This window comes from Macaca thibetana, chromosome 6, assembly GCF_024542745.1.
Source record: "Macaca thibetana thibetana isolate TM-01 chromosome 6, ASM2454274v1, whole genome shotgun sequence".
Lineage (NCBI taxonomy): Eukaryota > Metazoa > Chordata > Mammalia > Primates > Cercopithecidae > Macaca > Macaca thibetana.
This window is the reverse complement of record NC_065583.1, coordinates 39,582,165-39,603,162: the sequence shown is the minus strand read 5'-3', so window position 1 is coordinate 39,603,162 and position 20,998 is coordinate 39,582,165. Positions and strand designations below refer to the sequence as shown.

General features: G+C 39.9%; 2 protein-coding genes across 2 annotated transcripts in view; one reads left to right on the top strand and one right to left on the bottom strand.

Annotated features, from left to right (window-relative positions):
• GNPDA1 (glucosamine-6-phosphate deaminase 1) overlaps positions 1-10,292 on the bottom strand; it is a 131,436-nt gene extending 121,144 nt beyond the window's left edge. The window contains exon 1 of the mRNA XM_050794947.1: positions 10,289-10,292. The gene's annotated coding sequence lies outside the window, so the exon portion shown is untranslated. The remainder of the gene's footprint in view (positions 1-10,288) is intronic.
• NDFIP1 (Nedd4 family interacting protein 1) overlaps positions 1-20,998 on the top strand; it is a 431,644-nt gene that overhangs the window by 394,667 nt on the left and 15,979 nt on the right. Inside the window, exons 3-6 of the mRNA XM_050794951.1 lie at positions 13,785-13,872; positions 14,190-14,320; positions 17,705-17,792; positions 20,012-20,136. Coding sequence (XP_050650908.1) covers positions 13,785-13,872; positions 14,190-14,320; positions 17,705-17,792; positions 20,012-20,136 — 432 coding nt within the window. The remainder of the gene's footprint in view (positions 1-13,784; positions 13,873-14,189; positions 14,321-17,704; positions 17,793-20,011; positions 20,137-20,998) is intronic.

Below are 20,998 nucleotides of genomic sequence, written 5' to 3'. Positions count from 1 at the left end.
TCATTGTTCTTGCAGGAAGAGAGGACCTCATGACCAGGCCTGAATCAAGGTGGACTCTCCTGAATAGAATACCTTTTCCCACCCATAATGTCTGCCTGAGTATGCTCTACTCTAGGCTAATAAGCAAGCATAACTTTTGGAACTTCTCACTATCAGAGCTGAGCAGGCTGCAGTCAACATGCAAGCCTGGGTTCTAGGCATGGCTCTGTCACTGTCTTTCAGTGTCTACATTTGATTTCACTGCCTTTTCAATGTGGAATATTCCATTTTTGGGCTATGCCAATTGGTTATTTTTAGAAGAAACAATATTGTAGGAATTACATTGTGATCACGATAAGTTTTCCTTCATATGTAAACTTTAATTGAACATCTGAGCACTTATTGCTAAGTGCTGTAGATTGAATACTAAATGTTAAACACTGCTCATTTCTAAAGCGATAAAGGTTGGAGATGTCTGTTTCTCCCTTGGTGTTTCTTTTCTGTTACTTCTTTTTAAAATTGGTAATTGCCGGGCGCGGTGGCTCAAGCCTGTAATCCCAGCACTTTGGGAGGCCGAGACGGGCGGATCACAAGGTCAGGAGATCGAGACCATCCTGGCTAACATGGTGAAACCCCGTCTCTACTAAAAATACAAAAAACTAGCCGGGCGAGGTGGCGGGTGCCTGTAGTCCCAGCTACTCGGGAGGCTGAGGCAGGAGAATGGCGTAAACCCGGGAGGCGGAGCTTGCAGTGAGCTGAGATCTGGCCACTGCACTCCAGCCTGGGCGACAGAGCGAGACTTCGTCTCAAAAAAATAAAAAAATAAATAAATAAATAAATAAATAAAATAAAAAATAAAATTGGTAACTATAGAGCCATACTATTCTTTTCATTTTTATTGTGAAATTATGGATGCATATGAAAGGATACAGAGTATATATGTACCTTATGCAAAATAATAATAAATCAGAGACCTGTGACTACCATCCAAATCATAGCAATCTTTTTTGAAAGTTTGTTTGTTTCACACGTATTCTTTTAGACCAGTCAGTAGGAGAGAGCTGCTTTTGCCTTAGTTGCTTTGTAAGGCCACGTTTCTCCTCAATTCTTCCATGTTTAAAATGCACTCCTTGTGCTAAGTAGTGATGGGGATACCATAACTGCCACTCTCCATTCCTGAAACCATCATCACTGTCCTCTCTACAGTTATAGCAGTCATCTGTGTATGGCTACATGCATAGCCTGTGAATTTATTTGGAGATTTGTAAAGTAATATCAATACTTTTCATAGATGTGAACTGGTAAGTTAAGATGGTATTAAGAATAGCTGCTATTTCTTCAGGTAAGTTTCTGTTAGAAATCCACCTCCATGCCTATTTTGGCCAACACTCACTAATGTATCCATGCTGTGCCACTCCCTGGTAAGTGCTGGGGTGAATGCATTGATAAACCATGCAAAGGTCTCAGTCCACAGAGGGCTCACAGTCTGCATCATCACTATTCCTCATACAGTGTTTTTCTATTCCCATTTCTGAATTGTTAGCGAAGTATGATATATGTATAAAAACATGTACAATCATAAATGTGCAGCTCAATGAATTTTCACAAACTGAACTTGCACAGCTAACTAGTATGCTCTACTCTAGCATACTAAATCCAGAAACAGAATTACCAGCACTCCAAAAGGTCCCTTCAGGGCCTTTCCAGTCACTCTCCTCCCAGGGCATACTCACTGGTATGTTTAGTTTGTCTGTTCTTTAAAAAAGTCTTTATATGAACCTGATCATACAGTAAATACTGTTTTGAGTCTGGCTTCTTTTGCTCAACATGATTTTGCAAAATTTACCCATGTGGGTTACAGTTTATTCATGCACACTGCTGTCTCATTTTGTGAAAATACCACAATTTAGTTACCTCTTCTACTGTAGATAGGCATTTCAGTAATTTCCAGTTTTATGAATACTGTTGCTTTGCCCCTCCTTATATGTCTTTTGGTATCATATGTAAATGTTTCTGTTGGACATATAACTAGGAGTGGAATTGCTGGATATGTGTAAATTCATCTTTTGTTGATATTGGCAAACAGTTTTCTTTTTTCTTTTTTTTTTTTTTTTTTTTTTTTTTGAGACGGAGTCTCGCTCTGTCGCCCAGGCTGGAATACAGTGGCCGGGTCTCAGCTCACTGCAAGCTCCGCCTCCCGGGTTCACGCCATTCTCCTGCCTCAGCCTCCGGAGTAGCTGGGACTACAGGCGCCCGCCACCTCGCCCGGCTAGTTTTTTGTATTTTTAGTAGAGACGGGGTTTCACCATGTTAGCCAGGATGGTCTCGATCTCCTGACCTTGTGATCCGCCCGTCTCGGCCTCCCAAAGTGCTGGGATTACAGGCTTGAGCCACCGCGCCCGGCCGGCAAACAGTTTTCTAAAGTACTTGTACAGGTTTATACTCCCATCAGTAGTGTAGTGTGAGAGTTCTGTTTATTATATATCCTCGATAACATTTGGTATTTTCTGCTTTTTATTTCGGTCGTCATCTGTGGTTTTAATTTTCATTTCTATAATGACTAGTGAAATAGAGCACCGTTTGTAAGTTTAGTGGCCATTTAGATATCTTTTTTTGTGAAATGTCTATTCAAGTCTTGTCCCTTTTTTTATTGAATGGCTTCCTTATTGATTTTAAGAAGTTCTTTTTTTTTTTTTGAGACAGAGTCTCGCTCTGTTGCCCAGGCTGGAGTGCAGTGGCTGGATCTCAGCTCACTCCAAGCTCTGCCTCCCGGGTTTACGCCATTCTCCCGCCTCAGCCTCCCGAGTAGCTGGGACTACAGGTGCCCGCCACCTCACCCGGCTAGTTTTTTGTATTTTTTTAGTAGAGACGGGGTTTCACCAGGTTAGCCAGGATGGTCTCGATCTCCTGACCTCGTGATCCGCCCGTCTCGGCCTCCCAAAGTGCTGGGATTACAGGCTTGAGCCACCGCGCCCGGCCCGATTTTAAGAAGTTCTTTATGTATTTTGGATATAAGTCCATTTTCTGAAAAACATATCCTCCCGCTCTTCGGATTTTCTTTTAATTTTCCTGATGGTGTCTTCTGAATGAATAGTAGAGTTCTTGTGTGTGTGTTTTGGTTTTGTTTTGTTTTTTAGGCAGAGTCTTGTCTGTTGCCCAGGCTAGAGTGCAGTGGGGGTTATCTCAGGTCACTGCAATCTCTACCTCCCAGGTTCAAGTGATTCTCGTGCCTCAGCCTCCCAAGTAGCTGGGACTACAGGGGCGTGCCACCACACCCAGCTAATTTTTCTATTTTTAGTAGAGATGGGGTTTCACCATGTTGGCCAGGCTGGTCTCAAACTCCTGACCTCAAGTAATCCTCCCACTTTGGCCTCCCAAAGTGCTGGTATCACAGGCATGAGCCACTGTGCCTGGCCCAAACAAATGATTTTTAAAAATTGTTCTTGAAATCTAGAATTCTTTTTTTTTTTTTTTTTTTTTTTAAGAGGCAGGGTCTTGCTACGTTGCCCAGGCTGGTCTTGAACTGGGCTCAAGCAGTCCTTCCACCCCAGCCTCCCAAAATGCTGGGATTACAGGTGTGATCTACCACGTCCAGCCATAAAATAATTCTTGAATAGATGCCAGTTGTAGTCCATGGTCTGTTGTGACTTTTTTTTCCCCTTTGGAAGGGGCTACTTAATGTATCATTTTAAATGACAAATAATTAGGAGCTTGTTTCTGCTTCTATGTTTCTATTTTAGAGCTTTAACATATCTTAGATAAAATCTACATATGGGGTGGTGGGGGGTTAAAACAATGTATTTACCACCTTTGCGTTTAAATTATGGACTAGATTTTATATAAATTATTTTAAAATGAGTCTGATACAGCCACTATTTTTAGTATTGTTTACTCTGTAAACAAAAGATGACCGGTTCCTGCTATTCTGTCAAAGTCAGGGAGCCAGGTGCTTAGTCTCCTTTTCAACTTGTCTTTCTCTAGGGCTTTAAATCCTTCTCGAATGGGCCCTGGAGCTCTGAACTAAGCCTGAATTTTCTTATGGAACCAAGAAGTGGAGAAAAGGAAGAACTCACATTACTCCTCAGTAATGAACTGGTTATAAATTGTGTAGATGCTACTTCTTAATTTAAAATCCTATATGTTCATGAGCAGAGAGACTTGCTATTAAAATGCTATTTGGAAATATTGAACAATTGTCCCTCCTTATTTCCCTAGTCTTTGTAAGATCATGACCCATCGGGGGCCTGCCATTAACCTCAAAGGCTCTTGGCTGTAGGTTTTTCTCAAGCTGGGTGTCAGAAAACACTGAGGATTATTTGCTTGGCGATATATTGGTAGAACCATCAGTCCTAGAAATACTTGGATGTTAGACACAGATCCCAGGGGTTGGCAGGTTGATGATAATTTTCTGGTGCTCGCTACTACCATAGCCGTGGTTGGCTAATTAGTGCCTTCAGGGATGAGGGTTGATTTCTCCTAGTTCCTTGCTTTTCTCTTTGGATGGCATGCCTTTACTTGTTACTTGGACCTACGTAAAGAATAGAAAGATCAGAAAAAACCCCCACAAGATTGATGATCGTAGGTCACAGTATTTGTGCTTTCATTTCTAAGGACTCATTCTAACATAAATCATTTTCTCTTTCCAAACCAAGTTGTATTCATCAGTTATATTGATACATATTAACAGTGATGATAACCACAAAAATTTTAAATAGAAAGCTTTACAAACGGTTAGCCTTTCTGAGGGGATTTACTGCAAAATTAGGGTATTCTTTTCATCTGTTATTGTATTGACTTTTTAAAGCATTATTCTGATTACTTCACTTTTGGCAAATTTTGATTTTTAAATGTGTTTTCATTTTGCTATTAAGAGGATTTGCATTTATCTTTTCCGTGAGAGATATTGAGGATAGTCTGAATCTGGTGATTGCTTTGGTGGGTTTTTTCCTTTTTTTTTTTTTTTTTTTTTGGTTCTGCATGAGCAACTTGAAGTTTTTTTGTTTTTTGTTTTTCTTTATTTTGAGATGGAGTCTTGCTCTGTCGCCCAGGCTGGAGTGCAGTGGCACGATCTTGGCTCACTGCAAGCTCCACCTCCCGGGTTCACGCCATTCTCCTGCCTCAGCCTTCCGAGTAGCTGGGACTACAGGTACCCCACCACGCCCGGCTAATTTTTTGTACTTGTAGTAGAGATGAGGTTTCACCGTATTAGCCAGGATGGTCTCAATCCCCTGACCTCGTGATCTGCCTGCCTCGGCCTCCCAAAGTGCTGGGATTACAGGCATGAGCCACCGCACCTGGCCGAAGATTTGGTTTTTAAAAGATATCTTGGCTGGCTGCAGTGGCTCACGCCTGTAATCCTAGCACTTTGGGAGGCAAATGCGGGTGGATGGATAGCTTGAGGTCAGGAGTTCAAGACCAGCCTGACCAACATGGCGAAACCCTGTCTCTACTAAAAATACAAAAATTAGCCAGGTGTGGTGGCAGGGGCCTATAATCCCAGCTACTCAGGAGGCTAGGCAAGAGAATCGCTTGAATCTGGGAGGTGGAGGTTGTAGTGAGCCAAGATCATGCTACTGTACCCTAGCCTCGGTGACAAAGCGAGACTTCATCTCATAAAAAACAAGAGCAACAAAAAAAGTCATCTTTTTCAAACTCTTGAAGTAGGAAAAAAGTGATATTTTTCCTCTTGATCCTAATAATTCTTCTCTTCAGGAAAAGAGAACATTAAGGATTTTTTTTTTTTTTTTAACTATAAGTAGTTTATAATTCAGTGTGCTCTTCCTCTTTTTTGTTTTCATTCATTCGCAAATGTGTGTTCTGTGTTAAGTTCTGGGTTTATTGGTATGATCAGGACCCATTCCTTCCCATTGAGGGGCATGGACATTTATTTAGCCAGAGAATAATACTTGGAGGAATGTTTTGTTTTAAATAAAATTTATGTTTATATAGGTTTGCTTTTAAAAATTAGAAAATACTTTTAAAGTGTATGATTCAGTGTTTTTTTTTTGTTTTTTTGGTGTTTTTTTTTGAGATGGAGTCTTGCTTTTCACCCAGACTGGAGTGCAGTGGCACGATCTTAGCTCACTGCAACCTCCACCTCCCAGGTTTAAGAAATTCTCTGCTTCAGCCTCCCAAATAGCTGGGATTACAGGTGCGTGCCACCACGCCCAGCTAATTTTTTTTGTATTTTTAGTAGAGACGAAGTTTCACCATCTTGGCCAGTCTGGTCTCTAACTTCCGACCTCGTGATCCACCCACCTCGGCCTCCCAAAGTGCTGGGATTACAGGTGTGAGCCACCACGCCCATCCGATTCAGTAGTTTTTATTATATTCACAAGGTATGAAACCATTATCACTGCCTAATTCTAAAACATTTTTTTATCACCCCAAAAAGAAACCTGGACCCATTTGCAGTCAGTTGCTCCCCCTTCTCTAGCCCCTGGCAACCACTGATATACTTTGTCTCTATGGATTTTGCCTTTTCTGGACATTTTATAATAAATGGAAGCGTTCAATATATGGCCTTTTGTGACTGGCTTCTTTGTTGTACTATAATTTTTTTTTTTCTTTTTTTTGAGATGGAGTCTCACTCTGTCGCCCAGGCTGGAGTGCAGTGGTGCAATCTCAGCTCACTGCAAGCTCTGCCTCCTGGGTTCACACCATTCTCCTGCCTCAGCTTCCCAAGTAGCTGGGACTACAGGTGCCCCCCACCACACCCGGCTAATTTTTTTGTATTTTCAGTAAAGACAGGGTTTCACCGTGTTAACCAGGATGGTCTCAATCTCCTAACCTCATGATCCGCCTGCCTCGACCTCCCAAAATGCTGGGTTTACTTCCGCCCGGCCTCTTGTATTGTAATGTTTTTAAGGTTCATTCATGTTTCAGCATGTGTCAGTACCTCATTTTTTTTGGATGAATAATATTTCATTGTATAGGTATGCCACATTTTGTTGATCTATTAGTAAGTTGATGAACATTGTTGGCAATTATGGATAATGCTACTGTGAAGATTCATGTACAAGTTTTTGTATGAACTTGTTTTCAGTTCTCTTGGTATATACCTTGGAGTGGAATTGCTTGATGTTAATATAAATTTATGTTGTTGTTTTTATTTGAGACAGGATCTCACTCTGTTGCTCAGACTGAGCAACAGACTGGACTGGACTCACTGAAGCGTTGAACTCTTCAGCTTAAGTGATCCTCCTGTCTCAGCCTCTTGAGTAGGTGGATCACAGGTGTGCCACCATGCCCGGCTAATTTTTACATTTTTAGTAGAGACAGGATCTTGCTGTGTTTCCCAGGCTGGTCTCAAACTCCTGGCCTCAAGTGATCCTCCTGCCTCAGCCTCTTGAAAGTGCTGGGATTGCAGGCTGAGCCAGTGTGTTTTCAGCCTGTGTTTAACTTATTTTGAGGAACTGCCAAACTTTTCCACAGCAGCTGCACCATTTTGCATTCCCACCAGCAGTGTATTAGAGTTGCCGTTTCTCCACATACTCAGCACTTGCTATTGTCTGTCTTTTTGATTATAGCCATCCTAGTAAGCATGAAGTGGTATTGAGTCTTGGTTTTGATTTATGTTTTCCTGCTGACTTAATGATATTGAGCATTTTGTGTCTGCTGGCCTTTTGTATATCTTCTTTGGAGAAATGTCTATTCAAATCATTTGCCCATTTTATAATTGGGTTGCCTTTTTATTGTTTAGTTTCTCTTGTCAGAATTACTTAAAATATCTTCTCCTAATTAATAATTAAATAGAGAATTTTTCTTGAATGTAAATAATTTGGTGATGTTAGAATGACAGAGTTTATATTTACAATATATAAAGTAAATGTACAGGCCACACAAACTTAATGATTATTTCTGAACAACAGTAAAATAGCATACTCAGCTGTTTACCAAAAGAAATGTGCTTTGTAATTATACCGTCTTGTTTTGGTGGGATTTAGGGACGATGCAGTTGTGGGCTGGTAATGAGAGCTTTAAAAATTAGATTTTAAGGTAAAAGTTTTAGAAATTAACTCTAAGATAGAATTGGTAAATAACATTTAAAGCTAGAGTTCAGGCATTGACCCAGAACTTTCTGATATTTATTTTTAATAACTTAAAGAAGGGACTTGAAACTTATAAGAATTTTCTTGCTGTTTGAGTAGGACCAAACCAAAAAAAATGAAGTAATGAAAATACTTGCAACTTTATAGACTTACTGGATAGTTCAGCATTATTTTTCATGTGCTTTATTTGTTTATATGAATTCTGAGGTATATGTTGATACCTTTTCTTATACATAAGGATTTATGGGTTTTGTTTAGTGTAGGGTTTTTTGTTGTTCTCCCATTCTTAGTAAATATAGAGAATCCAAGAATGACTTTTAAGTGCCTTTAGGTCCTGCCGTTTGCTACAGTTATAAATGTTGCCCCTTGCTTATCCCTAATCCTAGCCCCAGTTCTGCTATTGCTGAAAAACAACTCATTTTAGAACTACTTAGCGAGGAGGGCAGTGATGAAGCTTTCTTGGACTCAAATAATAGTTTAAATCTGTAGGGTATAATGTCTTAAACTTGTTAAATTCGAGTTTGTTTCTATTAGAATTAGAACTATATATGATTTCTGTGTTGGAGATTCATAAAAATGTCATATTTATTTTTAATACCAGTAGTACCTAGATACAGAGGAAGGTGATAAGGAGGGGAAACAACCCTCTTATTTTATTTATTTATTTATTTATTTATTTATTTATTTTTGAGACAGAATCTCGCTCTGTCGCCCAGGCTGGAGTGCAGTGGCTTGCTCTTGGCTTACTGTAACCTCCACCTCCCAGGATCAAGCGATTCTGGTGCATAAGCCTCCCGAGTAGTTGGGACTACAGGTGTATGCCACCACACCTGATTGATTTTTTGTATTTTTAGTAGAGATGAGGTTTTACCATGTTGGCCAGGCTGGTCTCAAACTGCTGACCTCAAGTGATCCGCCCACTTGGCCTCCCACAGTGCTGGGATTACAGGTGTGACTTGAGAACAAAACCTTAGTAGCACCTATTTGTAAATAAATGTTTCTTTAAAATTGAAGGTCATCAAGGCCAAAGGTACCATGGCAGATTGTGATATATCTGAAGTGGGAACAATGGAACAGTTTTAGGGTTCTTCTGGGGAGCCATTCTAGTCTGCTCAGCACATAGAGAGGAGCAAAGGTAATCAGGACAAGAGTAAGGGCACACTCTGGGTGTGAGAAAGTGAAAGGTCATCTGAATTCTCAGGTGATTGGATTATTTATTTCTTAGTGATGGAGGCATAGGTAGTTATAGGTAGTTGTGTATTAAACTCTACTTTATATGGCCTGTGTAGGTAATTGTATAGCTCTATTTGGAAAAAATGCCATTTAAATCATATTTCAGCCGAGTGTGGTGGCTCATGCCTGTAATCCTATCACTTTGGGAGGTGGAGGCAGGTGGATCACTTGAGATCAGGAGTTTGATACCATCCTGGCCAACGTGGCACAACCCCATCTCTACTAAAAATACAAAAATTAGCCAGGTATGGTGGCACATGCCTGTGATCCCAACTACTTGAGAGGCTAAGGCAGAAGAATCACTCGAACCCAGGAGGCAGAGGTTGCAGTGAGCGAGATCGTACCACTGCACTCCAGCCTGGGTGACAGAGTGAAACTCTGTCTCAAAAAAATAAAAATTAAAAAAATTAAAAATAAAATCATATTTGAAGGTTAGTAAAATTGATCAGAATTTTAACAGAAATTATATGACAGGAAAAAAAAATCTAGTGTCCAACAGCTATTTATTATCTATCACGGTCACTCAAAGGATATCCCTCCTATCCTTGCCCAACATCTCCGTGTACTGAGAGCAGAAGTTCCCAGATCTGTCTCTCTGAGTATCCCCTACAACCCAGATTCTATGACAGTTAAATGGGACTCAGGCTTCCACTGGCCAGTTGATAGAAGAGACTGAGCATCTTTCCAACTCTAACCCCAAAGTGACAATGCTACGTATTCTTTCAGAAAGTGTCAGGAAAAAGCCCGAAGATCCCTGAACTCCAGGGACATGGCAGGGAGGCTGCACAGAAGAGTTCCCAGGGACAGAAAAGGGGAATCTTAAAAATAAGTTTTGGAACCAAGTAATGAATTTTATAGTACACTCTAGTTCTAGAGCACGTGTTCCTCCACTTGTTAGTGAATGCCTGATTTGTTGCCCCCGAAGTGTAAAAAGATGTATATTTAAGAATTCCATGGTTCAGCAAGTTATTATTCATGCAGATGGCGGTCACTAAATACCTCTTTTTGAAGGTGATTTCCTCTCCCCCCAATCCCCCTACCTTGCAGTGTTTTGTTTTAAACAGCTTTCTTGATGGAGCCTAATCTTAACACCAGCATTATAGAAATAAGCCAGAGTGGGAAGCCTGTATAGTGAGGTCTTGAGATTGTACCATAGTCATAATGGTGTTTTAAATTGTTTTTCTTTTTCTTTTTTTTAATTGAAAAAAGTACACTACTCTAAAGTAGTGAATTTTAATGGAGCAAACTCTTCACATAGAAGTGTTTCTTTTTTCCTTATCAAAGTGAAAATTGGCATTTCTAAGAAGGCTGGAATTTATTTGCACTGTCATCTTTTACTGTGGTGGGGGATGATCAAATTGAATGTTTCCAAGTTGCCAGGAGACAGGCAGCCTATCTTATAAATATTGTCATAGAAGACCTCTTAACCTCTTCTTTGGATTTCTGTATTTCTTAGAATTGTCATGGTTCCTTTCTGAGACCTAAATTATGCAGAGGTAATGTGATTACTTTGACACCAAGCTCAGGAAATATAAAACGAGTTAGATATAAACCAAGCTAGATTTAAATGAAGTTCATTACTGGCTACAGTATATTAAGGGAACATTTTCGAAAAGTCCGTTATTTGCCTCTGTTCTTGCTGCTGACTCTTCTGCTTCTTTTGGTGACCTTCCCACAGCACAAGAGTGGTTAGGTATGAGGAGGCTAAGAATACCTTGCCAAGAGCTTCAAATAATGTTAAAACCAGTATTTTAGGTGAACTGTTGTCCCAAGAACTCTCTTTAAATAATTCACTAGTTCAGTGTCCCAGGAGCATTTGGCTTTACTGCAGCTATTTTGACCACATGTATTTGTTTAAAAGGAAAAATTATCTTAGGTTACAATACAGTTATTTTGGGTGTACCTTAAGTTTAACATTAGATTACTAGGATTCGAAAAAATGTACCCAGATGGTAGATGCTGATGAGAATTTGACACAGGAATTCATTTGAAATTGAAGCTTTTGTAGTATTAGTCAGAAAAATTTATTGACATCTGTTTTTGAATAGTATTTGAGATTGAGATGATCACTTAAAATTTAATGGATTATGGCCGGGCACAATGGCTCACACCTGTAATTCCAGCACTTTGGCAGGCCAAGGCAGGCGGATCACCTGAGGTTGGGAGTTTGAGACCAGCCTGGCCAACATCTACTAAAAATACAAAAATTAGCCAGGCCTGGTGGCACACACCTGTAGTCCCGGCCACTCGGAGGCTGAGGTAACAGAATCACTTGAACCTGGGAGGTGGAGGTTTCAGTGAGCCGAGATCCCGCCATTGCTCTCCAGCCTGGGCAACAAAAGTGAAACTCCATCTCAAAAAAAAAAAAAAAATTTTTAATGGATTATGGAGCCTTACTTCATGTTAGTACACCTCAGCCTGTTTTTCTGTCTTAATTCAAGATAGAGTTCTTTATAGCAGTATGGTTTAGAGGTGGTGTGTATTTTACAAGTATGTCAGTTGGCTCTGTATATCCTGATGATACTGAAGCCAGGACTAGACCCCTACATCAGTTATATCACTAAATATTCTGTTATTAATTTCCAGATTGACTCCTAGTCCCAGTCAGCTCATCTTTTAAATTAATATAGTTCATTGTCGCACTGGACTCGAAAAACCAAATGAAATGTCTTTATTCTGTGAAGATGACTTGTGTAGGCTATACAGACTAGCAACAGCAGACACTTTTGGTGTGAGTTATTTAAAAAAATTGAAGAAGGCTGGGCGCGGTGGCTAACTCCTGTAATCCCAGCACTTTGGGAGGCTGGGGCAGGCGGATCACAAGGTCAGGAGATTGAGACCATCCTGGCTAACTCAGTGAAACCCCGTCTCTATTAAAAAATACAAAAAAAATTAGCCAGGCGTGGTGGCGGGCGCCTGTAGTCCCAGCTACTGGGGAGGCTGAGGCAGGAGAATGGCGTGAACCTGCGAGGCGGAGCTTGCAGTGAGCCAAGATCGCGCCACTGCACTCCAGCCTGGGCGAGAGAGCAAGACTCCATCTCAAAAATATAAAAAATAAATAAATAAATAAATTGAAGATTTGACTGGCAGAAAAGTTGCTGAGATAGGGAAAAGGGATATCGATTGACAGATATATGTAGAATTAGGGAGAATTTTATGTTTTCATAAATGTCTCAATTATTTAAGATTTAATTTGGTGTGCATGCTAAATATAATGATAACATGGTTTGTCTGTGATTTGTCTTTTGTCTTAACAGATTATTTTTCTAACTTTAAAAAAGTATACGTCGTTTGAGGCCAGGAGTTGGAAACCAGCCTGGGCAACACAGGGAGACCCCATCTCTACAAAAAATAAATTTAAAAAAAGCCAGGGTATAATTGTGCCACCGCACTCCTGCCTGGGCAGCAAGAATGAGATCCTGTCTCTCTAAAAAAAAGTATACAAGTGATAAATATTCACTACAAAATATTTGAACATGCAGATACACAACAAAAAGGAAAAATTCCCCTGTACTCCTATTACCTAGAAATAACAGTGTTGAACTGTAAATGTCTCATTCTAGGCCTCTTTTCCATTATATGTATGCCTTTTTAAAAAGGAATATATGATGCATATTGTTTGGCAAATTTAGCTATTTTCATGTAATAATAGTACACCATAAATACCTATTTGAGTAATGAAATTTAATTTTTTTTTTTAAAGACATGGTCTCACTCTGTCACCTAGGCTGGAGGGCAGTGGCACAATCTCGGCTCACTGCAGCCACGACCTCCTGGGCTCGAGCCGTCCTGCTGCCTCAGCCTCCTGAGTAGCTAGGACCACAGGTGCATGCCACCACTCCCAGGTAATTTTTGTTTTTTTTTAGAAACAGGGTTTTGCCATGTTGCCCAGGCTAGTCTTGATTCCTAAGCTCCCCTAATCTCAAGCGATCCCACCTGCCTAGGCCTTGCAGAGTGCTAGTATTACAGGTGTGAGCCACCATGCCTGGCTGAAATTTAATGTGTATTTTTTTGACACAGAGTTTCGCTCTGTTGCCCAGGCTGGAGTGTAGTGGTACCATCTCAGCTCACTGCAACCTCCGCCTCCCGGGTTAAAATGATTCTTGTGCCTCCGTCTCCTGAGCAGCTGGGACTACAGGAGTGTGCCACCATGCCTGGCTAATTTTTGTATTTTTAGTAGAGATGGGGTTTTGCCATGTTGGCCAGGATGGCGAAATTTAATTTTTAATGGCCGTTTAGTAGTCCTTTGTGAGATGTACTATAATTTATTTGTCTCCTATGATTGGAATTTAGGTTGTTTCTAATTTTTGCTGACACAACACTTATATGTACCCTTTTTGCCTCTTTGAATATTTTCATAGAATAACTTCCTGGGAGTAGAATTCTTAAAGGATTTGTGTATCAAGGCTTTCAAAATACATTGCTAAATAGCTTTCTAGAAAGGCTATTTATTTCAGTTTTTGGGTTCTTATCTTTCTAATTGGCTTTATGCTTCCATTAAAATATGAAATTTTTATTTAGTTACAGAATGAAGAAGAGTCTGGAGAACCTGAACAGGCTGCCGGTGATGCTCCTCCACCTTACAGCAGCATTTCTGCAGAGAGCGCAGGTAGGTAACAGGGCAAAGTGATTACGGAATCCTTAAAAACACTCTGCGCTTTGACATTACAGTTTAAAAAAAAAACGTTTCAGAACCAGTCGGAAGAAAGGTTACAAAGCGAGTCTGGATTTTAAATAATTGAGAAGTGGATACATTTAAAAATCACCCCCAGTCTCTTAGACGTTCATCTAGAAATGTCTTTTGGTTCAATTGTTATATATGTACTCTTAAGGGAATGGCTGGGTTTTGTCTGCTAGAGTTAGTGGAACTCCTTTTATTTCAATTCAGCTAATTATCAAAAAATTGTGACTGTTAAAATTCTACAGCATATTTTGACTACAAGGATGAGTCTGGGTTTCCAAAGCCCCCATCTTACAATGTAGCTACAACACTGCCCAGTTATGATGAAGCGGAGCGGACCAAGGCCGAAGCTACTATCCCTTTGGTTCCTGGGAGAGTGAGTATAATTTGCCATGTTACTTGATGGCTGCTCTATGGGAATTAAGTTATTTTCATTGTCCAATTTTGATTCATTACTTATGATTGTATTGATTAGTGAAAGTAGAGCTCATTTAAAAAATCAGGTATATTTGCTTTTGGGATAATAAACTCATCTCTTCCTAAAAATGACAAGGTAAATTACTAGTCAAACCTGCTCATTTTTCCTTTATCTCTCCTATTGCCACTACTTTTTCAAGTCTCCTGGGATGGCTGAAGTATCTTGAAGCAGGAGCACAGTAACGTTTCCTTGATTCTGCACACTTAATATTTTGCTGTTGGGTGGATAGCTGCTAAGGAGGTCTAGGAAGATAATAAATATGTTCAAATTTATAGAATTAAACTCATAAAAGAGATCTTCACATTGATTTAGATGAACTCCATTCTTAACAGCAGTCCAGATCATGTCATTTGTGGGGACATAGTGAGTTCAGATTCCATCTAGCTTGACATAGATTCATGGAGGAGGAGATTGGGATGCCATATAAACCAGTGGAGATTATTGGGCACTCTTGGTTCTTGATGTCAGATATGTAAGTGCTGTATTTGTCATTTTGTAAATATTTATCCAGATTGAGGTTGATGCAGGTAGGGCATTGGATCAGATGTTGGGAGAATGGAAGCAGGATAAGTCCCCAGAAATGTGGGGACCATCAAGCCTCTAGGCTCTATTCTAGCAAGAAACTGGGGTGAGTAATGAGCAAGAACAGAAACCTAGTCTAGGCAGTGTGATGGCATAGGCCCAGAAGTTCCCCTCTTGGCTTGAAGATAGTAGACTGTTTACAGACCACACCTACTGTGAGGAGCAGAGCTCCTAAAATCATTGCTTGGCAGAAATAGTTTATGAGCGCAGTCTAGGATGATCCTAAATGGTGATGATATGTGTTCAGTTCTTATAGGTGCCAGGGAGAAACTAAGAACCCTAGTGTCTAAGGGCAAGACAATCATAATGTAACTGCCGTATATTGGAAGCAAACAACATGCTTGGTACTGTGCTTGATGCTTTTATGTATTTTGTATATTGTTTCCAGTCTTCATAGTAACCTTGAAAGGTAGAGATTATATTATCACCATTTTACAGATGTGAAAATTTAGGTCCAGAGAGATAAAGTAATTTTCCCAAAGTCATACGACTGATAAGTGGCAGAAGTGAAAGCCAAACCCAGATATTCTAGAATCCAAAGTCCTTGTTTGTTTCACTGTACTCTGCAGACCTGTTGCAATATATGGTAAATAGATCAGTATGGAAATTAGTCTGATAAATCACAGAACTCTTCAGAATACTTTCATTTGATACAGGTATATATTTAGGAACTTCTTAAAGGCCTCTAGTATTCAGCAGACATGTATAAAGCACTTTTAAAATCTAAGATGCAGTGTATTTTACAGTGGATAGGCAAAAAGCTTTGTATAAGGCACTGTTCCTCATTGTTACTCAAAAGCCTAAAATCCAACTAGGGTAAGGGGCCCACAAATACTGATAACTAAGACACTTAAGAGCAGTGGGCATCACGAACTGAAACTTTTTACTGGGTGATCATAGGGGAAGATGTGATTAGATGTGGGCCCGGAGTTTTGATGGGTAAGAACATTCCAGAGGGAAAAAGCACAGAAAGCAGGTGTGAATCCAGCCAGGTGAGGGCAGTTCTATGTATGTAGTAATTGGCTTTGTATGAGCACAGAGTTTGTGAAGGGAGATATAAAGTTGTGACTAGAACTGTTTATAGAATCCTTGGAATGTTAGACGGGGGTATTTAAACTTCTATATGCAACTTTTAGAGAATCCTTCAGAGTTTTTGAGCAGGGGTATGAGAGGACTTGTGTGGTGTTCTGGAAACATTAACTTGGCAACAATTTCTAGGAGGAATCATGGTAGAAGAGATACCAAGAGGACAGGAAGAAGGCATTTGTAATATTATTAGATGTTACTTCCATGTGTTTTTTGGAGTATATCTTTGAGTAGTTATGCAAAAAACAGAGTTAGCTTTTAATTTTGGCAAAACCTTATTCTGCTAATATGAAGTAAGAATACTAGATATTTAATGTTTTAAAAAATTAATTATAAAACAATTCATTTTAATAGAAATTTCACACAATAGAGGAAGTATGTTAAGTTAGAAAAGGAAGCTGCCATTGCCACCGACCTCCCTTTCTCTAGTTCCCACTTCCCAGGGAAACCACTGTTAACAATTTGGGTCTTCGAGACTCTTTTCTGTGTACAACAAGTTTTGATATTCCCTGAAATGTTTTTCATTTGAGGAGCCCTCATTGAACTGTGTACAGATCTATCACTTTTAAGTATTCAATTATTTTTAAATATCTCAACACATACCTACATCAGTTAAAAAGATAGCCTACATGTGTTGGTATTGTTCAGGATCATGTTATTTCTAGATCTGCAATATTATGTTATCAAGTTAGGATGGAAGAGGTCTTATCTGCTGATAAGGTTAGAAGTGAGATTGTTTTAGATCTGTATGCCAATACAAATACATGATTATGGAGTTGAGCAGTGGGCAGTTCTGTGGACTATTCGTGTATGATCGTACTATTCTTTTTTCCCCTATATCAGCCTCGTAAAGCATTTATTTTTTTAATTTTTTAAATTTTTTTTTATTTTTTGAGACGGAGTCTCACTCTGTTGCCCAGGCTGGAGTGCAGTGGTATGATATCGGCTCACTGCAAGTTGCGTCTCCCGGGTTCATGCCATTCTACTGCTTCAGCCTCCTGAGTAGCTGGGACTGTAGGTGCCCGCCACCACTCCCAGCTAATTTTTTTGTATTTTTAGTAGAGACGGGGTTTCACCATGTTAGCCAGGATGGTTTTGATCTCCTGACCTCATGATCCGTCCGCCTCCGCCTCCCAAAGTGCTGGGATTACAGGCATGAGCCACCACTGCACTTGGCTGATTTTATCTCTTTAATAGTCCCTGGATTACTAATATTTTAGGTCCTAAACAGGTCCTTGATTACTGATATTCTAGAATTTAAACCAAATGTGTAAGTAAATTTTGTCTTTTGTCTTTTTTTGAGGTATATTTTTTTAAAGGAAGAGTAAATAGTTCTTTGTGAACTTTTAAATGTTTGAAGTGTATTGTTAAAGAACTTAGGTTATCAGATGAAAATTTCATTTTGAACACTGGGGATAGAAAAAAGATTTGCTTCTTTTCTAATTATATATTAATAATGCAAAATGGAATTTTAAACACACATTGAGCCTTTAATGCTCATAATTTTGAACTGAGCCAAAGCAATAACTTTTTTCCTTGCTACTCAAATTTACGCCTTCATTTTTCTTTATATCTTCCCTTTGCCTAGAAATAATTCTTTTTCTTTTCATTTAGGATGAGGATTTTGTGGGTCGGGATGATTTTGATGATGCTGACCAGCTGAGGATAGGAAATGATGGGATTTTCATGTTAACTTTTTTCAGTAAGTATGTATGCATAGCAGAACCACCCCCTCCAAACCAGAGTGCTTTGGATTATGGGTGAATCTGACTGAATTAAAATAACTAGTTGAGCTAATGTATTAATACATTATATTTATTTGGTGCCTTTTACTGGAATGTTCAAAGCTTAATATACCTTTGTTGTAATATCCCTTCTCTTTGCCTTCTATTTTCATGAATATCTGTGGAAAATATAATTAAAGCAGTTATGAGGATGCTGCATTTTTACATGAGCTAAGCCTCATCTTCCAGGTCTACAGGGCCCTTTTGCATTGCTGCTACTCATCCTTAATCTGTAGAATAGGAATTAAATGCCTTTGAATTTTGCTCTGAAAGCTTCTTTTTTCTGACAGATCAAAGTCAGCCTGATTTTCTCCCTTCGTGTTATTTTGCATTTATCTTTTTGTGTGCCTCACATATAAGTGAGCAACCATTTCCTTTATTTGTTGTATTAGAAAGATAAGAAAATGCAATGCTTTTATTTTTTTTTATTTTTATTTATTTATTTTTTTTTTTTTTGAGACGGAGTCTCGCTCTGTCGCCCAGGCTGGAGTGCAGTGGCGCGATCTCGGCTCACTGCAAGCTCCGCCTCCCGGGTTCACGCCATTCTCCTGCCTCAGCCTCCCGAGTAGCTGGGACTACAGGCGCCCACAACCGCGCCCGGCTAATTTTTTGTATTTTTAGTAGAGACGGGGTTTCACCGTGGTCTCGATCTCCTGACCTTGTGATCCGCCTGCCTCGGCCTCCCAAAGTGCTGGGATTACAGGCGTGAGCCACCGCGCCTGGCGAAAATGCAATGCTTTTAGAGGTGATGTTATATAAGTTGTCAAAATTCAGAGAACAGGAGGACGAGTGACTTGAATCAGATTATTTGGGGGCACTTATTTAATGTTGAATGCATTTATTTTATTTACTGGACTATATATATAATACACACAGTAAAAAGCAGAGGTCAGGCTCTGCATGGGGGCTCACGCCTATAATCCCAGCACTTTGGGAGGCTGAGGTGGGCGGATCACCTGAGGTCAGGAATTTGAGACCAGACTGGCCACCATGGTGAAACCCCATCTCTACTAAAAATACAAAAATTAGCTGGGTGTGGTGGCAGGTGCCTGTAATCCCAGCTACTCAGGAGGCTGAGGCAGGAGAATCGATTGAATCCGGAAGGCAGAGGTTGCAGTGAGCTGAGATCGTGCCATTGCACTCCAGCCTGGATGACAAGAGCGAGACTTCGTCTCAAAAAAAAAAAAGCAGAGGTCAAAGCCAGGGCACAGTGGCTCATGCCTGTAATCCCAGCAATTTGGAAGGCTGAGGTGGGCGGATCACCTGAGGCTAGGAGTTCAAGACCAGCCTGGCCAACACGGAGAAACCCCATCTCTACTAAAAACAAAAATTAGCCGGACATGGCTGTGCACACCTGTAGTCCCAGCCACTCGGGAGGCTGAGGCAGGAGAATCGCTTGAACCTGGGAGGCAGAGGTTGCAGTGAGCCAAGATCATGCTACTGCACTCCAACTTGGGTGACAGAGTGAGACTGGTCTCAAAAAAAAAAAAAAAAAAAAAAAAGGAAGCAGAGGTTGTAAGTATATAGTTTGAAGACTGTTAAGGTTTGCTTTTTGTTTTTTGCTGTTTTTTGTTTTTTTTCCTTTTGAGACAAGGTCTTGCTCTGTTGCCCAGACTGAATTTGGAGTGCAGTGGTGTGGTCACTTCTCACTGTACCCTTGACCTCCTGGGCTCAAGTGCTCCCCCCACCTCAGCCTCCCAAGTAGCTGGGACTGCAGGTGTGCACCACTGTGCACCACTGTGCCCAGCTAATTTTTTTTCTTTCAGTTTTGTAGAGATGGGTCTTACTGTGGTGCTCAGGCTGGTCTCAAACTGCTGGGCTCAGGGGATCCTCCCACATTGGCCTCCCAAAGTGCTAGGATTACAGGTATGAGCTACTGTGCTCAGCCTGTTAAGGCGTTTTTGAAAGTAACTAACAGTAGACATAATTGTGTAAAACCTGACAGGGAGGAATTTTTCTTGTTTGCTTTTTGGGGAAAGACAGAGAAGAATGGTTGTTTTAGAGGAGGTATGGTGAGGGTTGTGGAGGACAGGCTTTTATCCTTTGGAAAGTCATTAAAACAGAGGCAGGTGTAAGGCACTCTTGTTCTTGGGTAACAGGACATGTCTAACATCTTTCCCCTCCTCTGCTTTTGCAGTGGCATTCCTCTTTAACTGGATTGGGTTTTTCCTGTCTTTTTGCCTGACCACTTCAGCTGCAGGAAGGTATGGGGCCATTTCAGGATTTGGTCTCTCTCTAATTAAGTGGATCCTGATTGTCAGGGTAAGTTGTACAACAGAAAAGATGGGCTCTACAGAGGGACAATAATTAGAATATTTTTGAATATTTGATTTTTCATTTGCTTTTTTAAAAGTTATTTCAACGTGTTAAATGATTTTTAGTTTGTCTAAAAAATGATGAAGCCGAACCAAAATCATTTGCAAATGGTTCATGCACACAAGTTTTGTTGTCAAAGCTATTGAATACTGGTCTAGTATTAATATTGTTCACCATCTGCTTTCTTTGTTTCTGATGTTTATAATATGATAATGTATATGTTCTGAAATTAGTTGTTTTTATAATAAAAGGAAGGATATTTACCCCTTTGATGTCTCATCAAAAGCAGCCATTCCTCTCATTTCTGTTACAGTTTTAATCTAGCTCTCTCTCTTCTTCCTTCTTTTCTTTTCTCCTTCTCGTCCCCTCTCCCCTCCAGGATTGCTTATGCCAAAATGTTTGGGGAGCCAAAACTGTTTAACAAGTATTGCTCCATTAGGAGCCTACCTCTGAAGTAAATTACAGAGATGTATGTCTTTAGTGACTTAAGAGTTGCCAGTTAGTTAAATTTGCATGAAGTAATTTAAAGTTGTAAAAGATCTAGGCTTTTAAAGTATCCCCTGATTTCAGATACATTTATTGCTATCATCAACCTTATAAACAAAAACAATTTATCCATCATAAATTGGCATACTTAACTAATGGGTGTTGCTTGACCACTGTAGTTTTTCTAAGTAGTGCCACCTTATTTATTATAAAACATTTGTTAACATTTTTAGGGTTCTAGAATCCTTTGAGAATCTGATGAAAGTTATAAGCTTTTCCCCCACATAGCTAATATGTACTCATCTATAATAATGGACTTTAG